The 14152-nt window shown below is 36.4% G+C and overlaps 1 protein-coding gene across 6 annotated transcripts in view; it reads right to left on the bottom strand.

The window, feature by feature from the left end:
- The window catches only part of plecb (plectin b), a 197295-nt gene that overhangs the window by 41204 nt on the left and 141939 nt on the right, over window positions 1-14152 (bottom strand). For 5 of the 6 annotated variants that reach the window (XM_089117431.1, XM_039651260.2, XM_089117429.1 and 2 more), the window contains 4 exons: window positions 14037-14129; window positions 10908-11074; window positions 6301-6416; window positions 1642-1748 (listed from right to left, as the gene is read on the bottom strand). In XM_089117431.1, the coding sequence (XP_088973557.1) occupies window positions 1642-1748; window positions 6301-6416; window positions 10908-11074; window positions 14037-14129 (483 nt within the window). Of the gene's footprint in view, window positions 1-1641; window positions 1749-6300; window positions 6417-10907; window positions 11075-14024; window positions 14130-14152 lie in introns of all 6 variants that reach the window. The other variant, XM_089117430.1, reaches the window with a different exon arrangement.

Raw genomic sequence — 14152 nt, 5'->3', positions numbered from 1 at the left:
CAACTTTCTGCTAAGATACATGTGCCTTTTTTTTTGCAACGAAAATGCGAGGATTATGAAATTATGCAAACCCCACATATTTTGCACGGAAATCGGCAATTTATGCGGCGAAAGTGAGGCGTATTTGAAAAAATGCGGCCCCCGCATAAATATGCGGCTGATTTTGCATTGAATTCAGCGATCGCATAATCGCGTTTTTCTGGAGGGACTGACTTAAGCGCGCAAAAGACGCAATATGTGAACAGGCCCTAAGGTAGCCTACTTGCCTCACAGACATGTCTACTTTTAAACAGAACAATTCAAAACGAAAGAAAACAGACTACAGACTGCTATCCACTTATGTAATCCGTATGAAATGTGCATTTCTCTCTGGTGCGTTCACTACTGCGAAGATCGCTAGTCAGCATCGTCAACTTTATCTTTGCAGCCGGCACTGACAAAAAAAGGCCTGTTTTTTTTTTGTTGTTGTTAAGGTTGTGTTTACTGTGTGTGATTCATTTAATGGAAAGCACATTCACTGCTAGTTGTCTTGCTGTTAATTTAAAATAAACGTAGAGCAAGTAGCTAATCTGTGTCTGCTCGCTTATTCAAACTAAGTTGTCCTATAACAGACGAACGTCGCAACGCGGAAAAGTCGTTGCTTTTCCCTAGCAATGAATGCGCCATATTCTCCTCTTTCGCTTACTTTTCAGCGCACATAAAAAACACAATTGCCAAAGTATGATTCATTCATGTTTTACTAACTTGCATTGTAGCCTACGATTCAATAAGTCTCATAATCGTACAGTCTACATACATGACAAGTTCAACTCGGAAGCTAGCGGCGCATGGGTTTCCTCGATCAAAAAGCTATGCATTTTCCCCATACGTAGACTTTTGGAAAATCGCAAAAAAAATAAGATCTGTGTTTAACAAAGGGTTGTGACCCTTACACGTTTTGTCTATCAAGATAATCTTTACAAGTTAATCCAAAATGTATACATTTTGAAGCATATATAAAGTTTTTTAAAAACACAAGCGGACACAATAAAGTTAAAAAAACACAAGCAGGTTATAACTGTGTGTTTTAAGTCATAGATCAAAACATGAAAATATTTAGAGGCTTTGTTCACCACAGACCTTATTTCAGGTGATTTAGCAAAAAAAAAATTCAAAAATCCCATAGACTTTAGAGCGAGGGAACCGTAATGCTAAAATGCTAACTCACTTCCGCGTTTTGGCCTACAGAGTGACGTCGTAACTTCGGCAGTCTATTGTAAAAAGCATTTTACAAATAAAGGTGATTTGACTTGACATACGAGCAACGTAAATGTGAACGCATCTTTAGATCCAATAGAACAGCATGAACATTTTACTAAACTTCTCCTTTTTGTGTTGGACGAAAGATGGATTTGGAACAAAGCCATCAATGATGAACCTCTCGTCATTGACAGAGACTGGACACTGATGCTTCTTAGCAGTAACGTGGGAATGGGTAAGGGCAGGAGGCCTTAAGAAACCTTATTCATAAAAACGCTTCATTAGTTTTATTAGATTTGGTCCGACTGCATATTAACTGGACTATGTGCTGACTGCTTATGTCTGGAACTCGTTTGTTAAGAAGCAATTACGTCATTTTAAAATGACGAGAAGAAAACTCACTTTGGCTTTGCCGCCGTCCTGGACGTCTGGAACTCGTGGCATAGCGTCGTACAGGGAGGAGACGTAGGTGATTATGGACTTCTCATCAGGATGAGGCACATCCACATCTGCAATGAAATGTATTGTAGATCAGAAGAGTTCGTTGTTTTATTGGGAGTGTGTCATGAAAATGTGTGATTGTTTGTGTCATTTGTTTAAGCAGACTGTAGTATTTCTCTATTGTGACCGGGACTTGATTTGTTCATCAGGAATTGATTTGGTTGTTTGATTGTTTTCAATCTTATGGAAGCTTTCAATCTTATGTTTCCGCCACAGAAGAAAAATAAAATAAAAATAATTGCGACTTTTTATCTCACAATTGTGAGATATGAAGTCAGAATTGTGAGAAATAAAGTCGCAATTGTGAGAAATAAAGTCGCAATTGCGAGAAAAAAGACACAATTCTGACTTTTACACATATTGAGAGTTTATATCTCGAAATTCTGACATATTTTCTCAGAATTGTGAGATTTAAACTCGCAATTGCGAGTTATCAGGCCAATTCAAAGGGAATTAGGAAGACTAACTTTTTTCCACTCAGAATAGTTTATATCTCGCAATTCTGACTTTATATCTCGCAATTCTGACTTTATATCTCACAATTCTGACTTTATATCTCGCAATTCTGACTTTATATCTCGCAATTCTGACTTTATATCATGCAATTCTGACTTTATATCTCGCAATTCTGACTTTATATCTCACAATTCTGACTTTATATCTCGCAATTCTGACTTTATATCTCGCAATTCTGACTTTATATCATGCAATTCTGACTTTATATCTCGCAATTCTGACTTTATATCTCGCAATTCTGACTTTATATCTCGCAATTCTGACTTTATATCATGCAATTCTGACTTTATATTTTGCACTTCTGACTTTAACACACAATTCTGACTTTATATCTCGCAATTCTGACTTTATATCTCGCAATTCTGACTTTATATCTCGCAATTCTGACTTTAAATCACACAATTCTGACTTTATATCATGCAATTCTGACTTTATATCACGCAATTCTGACTTTAACACACAATTCTGACTTTATATCTCGCAATTCTGACTTTATATCTCGCAATTCTGACTTTATATCTCGCAATTCTGACTTTAAATCTCGCAATTCTGACTTTAAATCTCGCAATTCTGACTTTAAATCTCGCAATTCTGACTTTATATCATGCAATTCTGACTTTATATCACGCAATTCTGACTTTAACACACAATTCTGACTTTATATCTCGCAATTCTGACTTTATATCTCGCAATTCTGACTTTATATCTCGCAATTCTGACTTTATATCTCGCAATTCTGACTTTATATCTCGCAATTCTGACTTTATATTTCGCAATTCTGACTTTATATCATGCAATTCTGACTTTATATCTCGCAATTCTGACTTTAACACACAATTCTGACTTTATATCTCGCAATTCTGACTTTATATCATGCAATTCTGACTTTATATCATGCAATTCTGACTTTATATCACGCAATTCTGACTTTATATCACGCAATTCTGACTTTATATCATGCAATTCTGACTTTATATCTCGCAATTCTGACTTTATATCATGCAATTCTGACTTTATATCATGCAATTCTGACTTTATATCATGCAATTCTGACTTTATATCTCGCAATTCTGACTTTATATCATGCAATTCTGACTTTATATCTCGCAATTCTGACTTTAACACACAATTCTGACTTTATATCTCGCAATTCTGACTTTATATCATGCAATTCTGACTTTATATCTCGCAATTCTGACTTTATATCATGCAATTCTGACTTTATATCTCGCAATTCTGACTTTATATCATGCAATTCTGACTTTATATCTCGCAATTCTGACTTTAACACACAATTCTGACTTTATATCTCGCAATTCTGACTTTAACACGCAATTCTGACTTTATATCTCGCAATTCTGACTTTAACACACAATTCTGACTTTATATCTCGCAATTCTGACTTTATATCTCGCAATTCTGACTTTAAATCTCGCAATTCTGACTTTATATCATGCAATTCTGACTTTATATCTCGCAATTCTGACTTTAACACACAATTCTGACTTTATATCACGCAATTCTGACTTTAACACACAATTCTGACTTTATATCTCGCAATTCTGACTTTATACAGTATCTCGCAATTCTGACTTTATATCTCGCAATTCTGACTTTATATCTCACAATTCTGACTTTATATCTCGCAATTCTGACATTATATCATGCAATTCTGACTTTATATCTCGCAATTCTGACTTTATATCATGCAATTCTGACTTTATATCACGCAATTCTGACTTTAACACGCAATTCTGACTTTATATCTCGCAATTCTGACTTTAACACACAATTCTGACTTTATATCTCACAATTCTGACTTTATATCTCGCAATTCTGACTTTATATCTCGCAAGTCTGACTTTAACACACAATTCTGACTTTATATCACGCAATTCTGACTTTAACACGCAATTCTGACTTTATATCTCGCAATTCTGACTTTATATCTCACAATTCTGAATTTATATCTCGCAATTCTGACTTTATATCTCACAATTCTGACTTTATATCTCACAATTCTGACTTCATATCTCGCAATTCCGACTTTATATCATGCAATTCTGACTTTATATCATACAATTCCGACTTTATATCATGCAATTCTGACTTTATATCTCTCAATTCTGACTTTATATCTCTCAATTCTGACTTTATATCTCGCAATTCTGACTTTATATCTCGCAATTCTGACTTTAACACACAATTCTGACTTTATATCTCACAATTCTGACTTTATATCTCGCAATTCTGACTTTATATCTCGCAAGTCTGACTTTAACACACAATTCTGACTTTATATCACGCAATTCTGACTTTAACACGCAATTCTGACTTTATATCTCGCAATTCTGACTTTATATCTCACAATTCTGAATTTATATCTCGCAATTCTGACTTTATATCTCACAATTCTGACTTTATATCTCACAATTCTGACTTCATATCTCGCAATTCCGACTTTATATCTCGCAATTCTGACTTTATATCATACAATTCCGACTTTATATCATGCAATTCTGACTTTATATCTCTCAATTCTGACTTTATATCTCTCAATTCTGACTTTATATCTCGCAATTCTGACTTTATATCTCGCAATTCTGACTTTATATCACACAATTCTGACTTTACATCTCGCAATTGTGACAAAAAAAGTCTGAATTGTGAGATAAAAAGTCGGAATTTCCTTTTTTATTTTTCATTCTGTGGCGGAAACAAGCTTCCATACAATCTTATGTCAGTGCACACATTATTGGAAAAGACATTTCGTTTTGAGAGAGAGATTATGAGGGCATTTAATAATGACATGTGCAGATAAATAATAATAATACATTTTATTTATAATGCGCTTTTCTCACACACAAAGTGCAAATTATTTATAAAAACAATACAATATTCCATAAAAATATGAATTGTGAATAGATTTTGATTTTATGGTGACCAGTTCATACAAAAATCCAAGCTTTTCAAATGATCGATCAAATGAAAGATTTTCAAATGAAAGATCAACCTACGGTGTTGTGGGATTGAACAAAGGTTATTTTCGTAAATGAAAACTGAAACTAACATTAAAACAAATAGTCAAAAAAATCTTGTCCATCCTGTGGCGGAAAACCTGACCTGTGGCTGTTTAGGGAAATACCAGTAGATGGCGCTTCATGCGTGTGAGCTGAAGCATAAGGCTGTGAGAGTAAGTACTGAGCGGCCACTATTCACACACAACGCACTTTGCCGCACAATGGAGTGAGCTTTAAACTTGAGCGATGCGTTTTGAGAATGTCGTTTCATGCGCGAGACGTAGATGCAACAGCCAAACACGTCCGTCAAAAGCATGTTTACATAGACAACAATTCAAAAGCAATGCAATGCAAAAACCTGTAAAGAACTACCTGTACTACTGTATGTTTGAGATTTAATGTTTGCATGATAGTGATTGGCTGAAAAGTGCCGTCATTGTCTTTGTTTTTTTCAAAAGATTATTAATGGTACTAATTCATGTGGACACATTTCTCCACAACTACACACACACACACACACGCTGCATTTACACTTCCTTATTTAATCACACTGGCTAGAACTGACTTGAACTGTTTCTAGATTTACCAGTAGTTTCACTGATACATTGTAGATCTGGAAAAAAAAAGTAAACTAGGCATGTTTAACAAGAAGTATGAATGAATAATTTTTACTTTTATACTTTTAAGTTGTTTTTTTTTTTTTTTTTGCTTGGTTAATTTTCAATCTCAAACAATTATAGATTCTTTTATTATTAAGAGGTTAGCACAAGAGTTAACTGTAAACTGTGCAAACATTAAAAACTGAAATTAAATGTCTAGCTTTAGTCTAGACGGGAAGTGTTCTGTTAGCTCTGCTAAACTAACATTACTAAAACTGAAACTAAATATATAAAAACTAAATAGAAATGGGTTCACAAAATAAAAACAAACAAAGCCATTAATGAAAATAGCTAAAAGTAAATTGAGTTTTCAAGACTGGGTGTTAATATATAATAACTTATACCTCTTGGTTTAACATTATTACCTTCTGGGTCAAGCAGTCGAGTGACCCCAAGTTTTTGCTCTGCCACTGAAAATGCCTGTTCCAGGTTCTCCAGGTTGGATAGGTGGTATACTTTCGACATGTCGATAAGCCTGGGCCTGGTGAAATAAAGAGGAACAAACCCATGAGAATCAGTAAGTGTGAAATAAATGCAGCAGAAAAAGTTTAGAGGACCTATTATGCTCTTATACAAAGTCTTGTTAAGTAGGTTTTCATATTTGAATGTTCAAAAACACATTATTATTCACATATTTGATAATATTGCAGCACCACTCTTCACACTCTACCAGTAACGCTCTGTTTATTTCCTGTCTCTATGAAGCCCCTCCTTCTGAAAAGCACAGTGTGTTCTGATTGGTCGGCTGGACCAGTGTGTTCTGATTGTTCAACCGCTTCAAACGGGTTTCTGAAAAGTCCCGCCCCTTACCATAATCGCAACATCCACACACTACTAACAAACTCAAACAGGCCCCGCCCCTTTATTTTGAATATGCCTTGGACAGAAATTAGTTAAATGTTGAAGACTTGCAATTCAATACAGAGTAAATGGTAACACTTTACACTAAGGTCCCATTACTTACGGTAAGTTAATGCATTAACTTACAATGAGCAAAACATTTGTTACAATATTTATTTAACATTAACATTTTTTTTAACTGTTCATTGTTATTTCATGTTAGCTCAGGTTCAATTAAATATTATTACCAGATACAACATTTGATTTAAATACTGTATTCTTAAAAATTGTAAATAAAATTAATTAAGATTTAAAAATTTTAGTTAACAAATGGAACTTTATTGTAAAGTGTTACCAAATTTATATATAAAAATGTTATCATGTTGTCATTCAGATTATATATATATATATATATATATATATATATATATATATTAGGGCTGTGCAAAAATGAATTGCGATTAATCGCATCCAAAATAAAAGTCTGTGTTTACATAATATATTTGTGTGTGCTGTATATAATTATATTGTATATATAAATACCTATGCATGCATGTATATATTTAAGAATTATTTGCGCTTAAATACTGTATATATATATATATATATATATATATATATATAAATACATTATCTATTATATAAATATAAATATTTTATATATGAATAACACATTTTCTTAAATATGTACATGCATGTGTGTGTATTTATATACACAAAATAATTAAATACAGCACACACAAATATATTATGTAAACACAGACTTTTATTTTGCATGCGATTAATCGCAATTCATTTTTGCACAGCCCTAATATATATATATATATATATATATATATATATATAATCAGAATGATAACATAAGGTTTTGGAGTCAGTGCATTGGAATATTCCAGGATGAAATAAGTCATAACTAGAATAAACACTAGGCTCAGAGCACAGGTAATGCGACCACCTGCTCCATAAATCCAAAATAACATCTGTCTCCTGAGGGATGGAGCCATAACTGACATGCCATGAATACCCAGAGATGGGAGTGCCTCTAAACAACAGTGAGAGAACAAATCTATACACTGACAGCGAAAGATTCGAAAAACCCCAAACCCTTTCGTTTCTACACCATAAATCTAAAGAGAGCTAGAAATGAAGCAAGCACCCGGTCCTCTGTGTGGCGTGTGCGGTGTAAGGCACGGCGTAGGATTCTCCAGCGTCGTCCATGCCGAAGCCTCCTCTGATCTGCCTCAGGTCCCTCTCTGAGCTCCAGTCCGGCTCATATCCCGTCTGAGAGCGAGCGCCTGGACTCTGGGAGCCCCGGCCTGAGTCCACGGAGCTTTCGGAGGGGATATCCTCGCAGAGCATGATCACACGGTCCTCCGAGTCGCTCACAGAAGCCACGGTACTACTGGAGCCGGTCCGGCGCTTCTTAAAGGACAGGCGCCTCTTCATGTTCAGCATCATTGCGTCCACACAATGCAATTCCAACTAAATATATCTCGAAATATCAATAATGAACTCTTCTGGTGTTAGTTATTCGTCTTTTTCCCCAATCCATTTGTTCCCAAAGCGCTCCAAAGAAGAAGCGAGTTTGATCGTTGTTGTTTGTCTGCAGGTGGTGCCTGTGAAAGTCTCTTCCCTGTTTCTAAACTCCAATGGGTGTTCCTGGCTGACAAAGGCATCGAATCCTCCCTGTTCATGTGAGGGTCAGCGGGGCGTGCCCAAGCTTTGCAGGTACACGTCCGTGCTTCGGGAAAGGTGCCCTGCGGGGAGGCCTGTCTCCGTTCAAACAGGCACCACACCTCACGGCATTTATCGTTTCAACTTTCCCTCATTGTACACTTCTATTAACACTATTTTCTTATTCAGGCTCTCCCTGCTCTCTTTTGTCCTTGCGTCTGTTTACGGGACACACCCTCATTAGAGAAAAACTGTTTTCTCTTGGCCTGGAACTGCGTGGCTTTGTTTCCTTTTTGCAAAACACTCTATCATGTATTTCATTGTATAATTGATGTTCATATCGTTCCAAACCACAAAAGGAAACATTTTCAAGAATGTACATGCTGGTCTTTTCCATACAATGAAATCAGACCATGGGCTGCCAAACTCCACAAGGTACTCCATACAATTAGTGCACCATATTTCAAGACTTCTGATGTCAAATGCTATTTTTGTGTGAGGAACAGACTTAAATAATGTCATTTCTTCCATAGTTCTCAAATCTTATCATTATACTGTTGCTTTGAGCATCTCTTGTTTACCACTTAAATGTCACCGTCCCACAGGTGGGACGTTTGCCACTATATTTTTAAAACAATAATATCTTAGTAAATACCTTAAATAATATTGACAAACTATATATCATTTGAAAGCTTACAATCTCTAGTTTCCATATTTGGTGACTGATTTTCAAAATATATTACAGAGGAGCCATAATTTATCAATATAAAACAAGAATATTTTCATACTCATACCCTTTATTTTAAAATAGCAGTAAACATGAAAAATCATGAAAAAATGGTAGATACCTCAGTTTGTTTTCATGCCAAAAGTTCAAAAGATAGAATCCATTCAATTATTTTGGAAAAAAAAGGTCTGAAAAGTTTGAAATATCAAGAAAAAAATAATAAATTCACCATTTGTGACGTGGCAGCTAGCTATGACTTACATGCGTGTTCTTTGTATGTGTTTCTTAGAGGTTCAATTCATATCAAAATCTGCCAAACTTCCAATGCTACTTCTGAATAGGATCTCTACTTCAGAAATTGAATGAAAATTGTGAAAATAATGGTTCATATCACTCAAAACACGAATGGAAATGCAGGCGCCCTTATATGGGCAGTAATGGAGTCTGATTGTGCCCTAGTGAAAAAGTGTGGTACTGCGCTCAAACAAAATCTTACTGAAAGCTCATTTTTTGAGATATCAACCTAAAATTTGAAACACAACTTGTTCAGATTTTTGGCTTTGATCTTTCTGCCATTTTAGAGTAGCCCAGGTTTTGAAAATATATATTTTATGTAAAATATGAATAATTAATATTTTTACATTGTACATTTCCATAAACTCAAACTTCTATAACTTTTTTCTGTTTCACTTTCTTAATTTATTTCACTTCTACAAAAATCTGCCAAATGTCTTCTTTAAAACAAGACCAATCATATGTCTATATTCCAAAGCATTCTTGAATTAAACCATTTAAGTTCGAAATGTGCATTTTCATGTCTATTCAAAAAAGGGGGGGTGACAGTTAACAGGTTAATGGAGAAGAGCAGATCAGAAATTCTCCATAATATTTTGTTTTGTGTTCATTAGAAGAAAAGTATGCTTAGAACATATAAGTATGCTTATATGTTTGAAATTCAAAGACTGATAAAGTGTGGTGACGGTATAAACTGTCAGTCGTGTGCACAACGCTGATTTGACATGTCTACACTCAGGTGGTTTATCTTGACAAAAATATGCGCTTCAGGTCAGAATATTTCACTCCTTGGCATCAAGTACAAGTTTGGTCAAGAGTGAAGCTCAATGTTGAGTCAGGAAAGAACCTGATTAACACATTTCTGTATTCCAACATCCAATAGAAGGCTGCCATTTTGAGTATCTATCCAACTTATTCTTAATGTAACAGTGGGTCATCAGCTATTTTTGTATGGCTAAAATACGTGGCAAAATAACTGGCATTTGATATCAAGTTATTTTAATTCATTATCATAATGATAAACACAGTGGGTTGAAGTGCAAATGCACTTTGTTCTTCTTTTTACTTAAAGCGGCTAATGAATCAGAAAAAAAATAGACAAATATTTCAAGAAAATATCAGGATATCAAGGTAACACTTTATTTTCATGGTCCACTTTAGCCATTCTTCTAACTGTAAGTAACTTTGCAACAACGTCAACTTATACTACAAACTCTAACCCTAACACCTAACAGTCTAGTATAATGAGAGTTAGTTGACATGTAGTTGCAAAGTTACTTATAGTTAGTAGTACGTCTAAAGGGAACTATTGAAATAAAGTGTAACCTAAAAAAAGAATGAATCATGACTAATATTGAACAACTTTAGACTTGGAGCAACTAACTATACAAGCACACACTCCATCTTAATCTTGAACTTTGATAAAGAGGCACTTACTCATGTTTGTGTATAACCGCATTGAAGAGTTTTCCGTCCCTCCAGCTAGTGGTGAAGTTATCGCAGCGGATACCGTGATAACCCTCCACCATACGCTGAGACCAGAGGAGCAGCTTTTCCTTCGCTGACATATCATCTGACTGACCGTTCACCTGGATATCTGAAATCTACCAGCCCAGAAATAAATGAGTTTCATGGATTTAGCGACATGCAGCAGCGGTAGCAATATGTTTATTGTATAATTATCAATAAATAATTAAAGTGGTTGATTTCTCACACATGTATGAAACAAATCTTAGTCATGCAAATTTATTCCCACTAAATACCATTCACCTCCTAAGACCCTTCTGAGACCCTTTTGAGACCCTTCTGAAACCCTTCTGACCCTTCCTAGACCCTTCTGAGATGCTTCTAAGACCCTTTTGAGACCCTTCTAAGACCCTTCTCTTTTGAGACCCTTCTGAGACCCTTCTCTTTTGAGACCCTTCTGAGACCCTTCTAAGACCCTTTTGAGACCCTTCTGAGACCCCTTTGAGACGCTTTTAAGACCCTTTTGAGACCCTTCTGAGACCATTTGAGACCCTTCTAAGACCCTTCTCTTTTGAGACCCTTCTGAGACCCTTTTGAGACGCTTTTGAGACAGCTCTAAGACCCTTTTGAGACCCTTCTGAGACCCTTTTGAGACCCTTCTCTTTTGAGACCCTTCTGAGACCCTTCTAAGACCCTTTTGAGACCCTTCTGAGACCCTTTTGAGACCCTTCTAAGACCCTTCTCTTTTGAGACCCTTCTGAGACCCTTCTAAGACCCTTTTGAGACCCTTCTGAGACTCTTTTGAGATGCTTTTAAGACCCTTTTGAGACCCTTCTGAGACCATTTAAGACCCTTCTAAGACCCTTCTCTTTTGAGACCCTTCTGAGACCCTTTTGAGACCCTTCTGAGACCCTTCTGAGACCCTTTTGAGACGCTTTTAAGACAGCTCTAAGACCCTTTTGAGACCCTTCTGAGACCCTTCTGAGACCCTTTTAAGACCCTTCTAAGACGGCTCTAAGACCCTTTTGAGACCCTTCTGAGACCCTTTGAGACCCTTTTGAGACGCTTTTAAGACGGCTCTAAGACCCTTTTGAGACCCTTCTGAGACCCTTTGAGACCCTTTTGAGACGCTTTTAAGACAGCTCTAAGACCCTTTTGAGACCCTTCTGAGACCCTTTTAAGACCCTTCTGAGACCCTTTTAAGACCCTTCTAAGACGGCTCTAAGACCCTTTTGAGACCCTTCTGAGACCCTTCTGAGACCCTTTTGAGACCCTTCTAAGACCCTTTTGAGACCCTTTTGAGACCGCTCTAAGACTCTTTTGAGACCCTTTTGAGACCCTTCTAAGACCCTTTTGAGATCCTTTTTGAGACCATTCTAAGACCCTTTTGAGACCCTTTTGAGACGGCTCTAAGACCCTTTTGAGACCCTTCTGAGACCCTTCTAAGACCCATTTGAGACCCTTCTAAGACCCTTTTGAGATCCTTTTGAGACCCTTCACCATGCATGAATGAATTCACAATTTGAAGAAGCTAAACAGTATCTGCCACAAAACAATGAGGATCTCAATTAGATAAACTTGAAAGCATACATTTATAAAATAAATATATAGTTAATAAAACCAGCATTAAACTAGATATGTATTTGCCTGCAAAAAGTCCAAAACGCTATTCTTCTGGCAACAGTGATGATTCTGAGAATCGGGTTTAAATGAATTAGTTCCAAAACAAACATTTGAACCCACCCAGGGGGGATGCACTGACCCGGAGAAGCCAAAAAGAAAGTAAAAATGGCGTGATTTGCAATGGATGCAGATTAAATGATAAAACAAGCTTTTGCTTTCTGTACCATCTTAAAAGGTCAGCAAAGCAAAAATCGGTCTCTTAAGGTGGAGACAAAAGAGGGGGAGCCCTTGTTGTTGCAACCCAGAGTAAGTGTGCCGATTGTCTGAAGCCCATATAGAATCACGCCAATCTATTGGCTAATGGCGCGGGCGTCGCCTTGACGCTCTTACGTCATCATATTATATTGCCGTGCATTATCTGATTTCTTTGTCCGAAATGATTTCCAGGTAGCAGCATAGAGTTTAGCTCAACTAGTCTACAATAATGGGCGGAGTAGTAAGAGTGGCCTGCAGAGCTGAGCATTGCAATGCACTATGGGGATTGTTGTCTACAATCCACAACCACTAAAAAGTCATTTTCTGCCTTTTATCGGCCAAGAAGGACCCAAATTAGAAATTTATGATACTATTCTACTACATATATACGACCCACTTCCAATACATATTCATTTATCTACCGGTGAAATTACCCTTTAAAAAATCTGGCCCCCAAATAAAAATGCCATACTACATTAAACAATCAATAAATAGTGTTTAATGTCAATCGGGATTGAAAATAAGTAGGTTGGCACCATCCAAAACCCAGGTCATGAGACTCTCTTATTGCTCAGGCTACCTCCACAAAGAGAAAGCTCTTTTAGTTCATGGGGAAGTGGGCAGAAGTCCATTCTCCACCCCTACACATAAACCTCTCTGCCAGACAACTTATTTCCTCTATCTAAGGAAATCAGACTCTCTGAAAAGCTAGACGTACCCAAGCAGGATAATCGTCTAAATATGCGCCAGACTCCTGCAGCTGTAACATGACTGAATTGATTGAGGTGGAATTAATCAGTGTGTGATTGTAATTAAACACGTTGAACAACAGATTCACATAATTAGGTCTAAAACATTGCCTGGATATTAGATTATGAAATTAGATTAGATCAGAGACTTTCAATTCCTCATGTTGCCCAAGACACTGAACAGATTCATTCACAAAATCTTCGTTTTCGCATACTAAAACTATTGTGGTTGGATCATTTTATATATATATATTATAAAACAAAAGAAACATATTTTAATGCTTGAGGCAGATACTGTTTTGAACCAAGAAATGATTGACCCCATTGATGCTTGATTGGAAGGTGTACAATAATTATGACCCAAGTGAACTGGTGATTGACCCAGTTTTAAGTGATTGGTCAGGGTGATTTGGAGCCCAGGAGGACGAGGAGGTAAATGGTATGGGAACTTAACACTGACAGAATAGGAGACCTGGAAGTGAAGGATGATGGTCCATATGAGACCCAATGTCAGCTTTGGGTTTCCGTCGGCAATGTCATCATTCCTGATATTCACCAGCTTGACCTGTGATTTCCAGAGAAGACCAT

Source organism: Pimephales promelas, chromosome 12, assembly GCF_988280905.1.
Source record: "Pimephales promelas chromosome 12, fPimPro1.hap1.1, whole genome shotgun sequence".
NCBI classification, from domain to species: Eukaryota; Metazoa; Chordata; class Actinopteri; order Cypriniformes; family Leuciscidae; genus Pimephales; species Pimephales promelas.
This window is presented reverse-complemented; position numbering and strand designations above follow the sequence as displayed.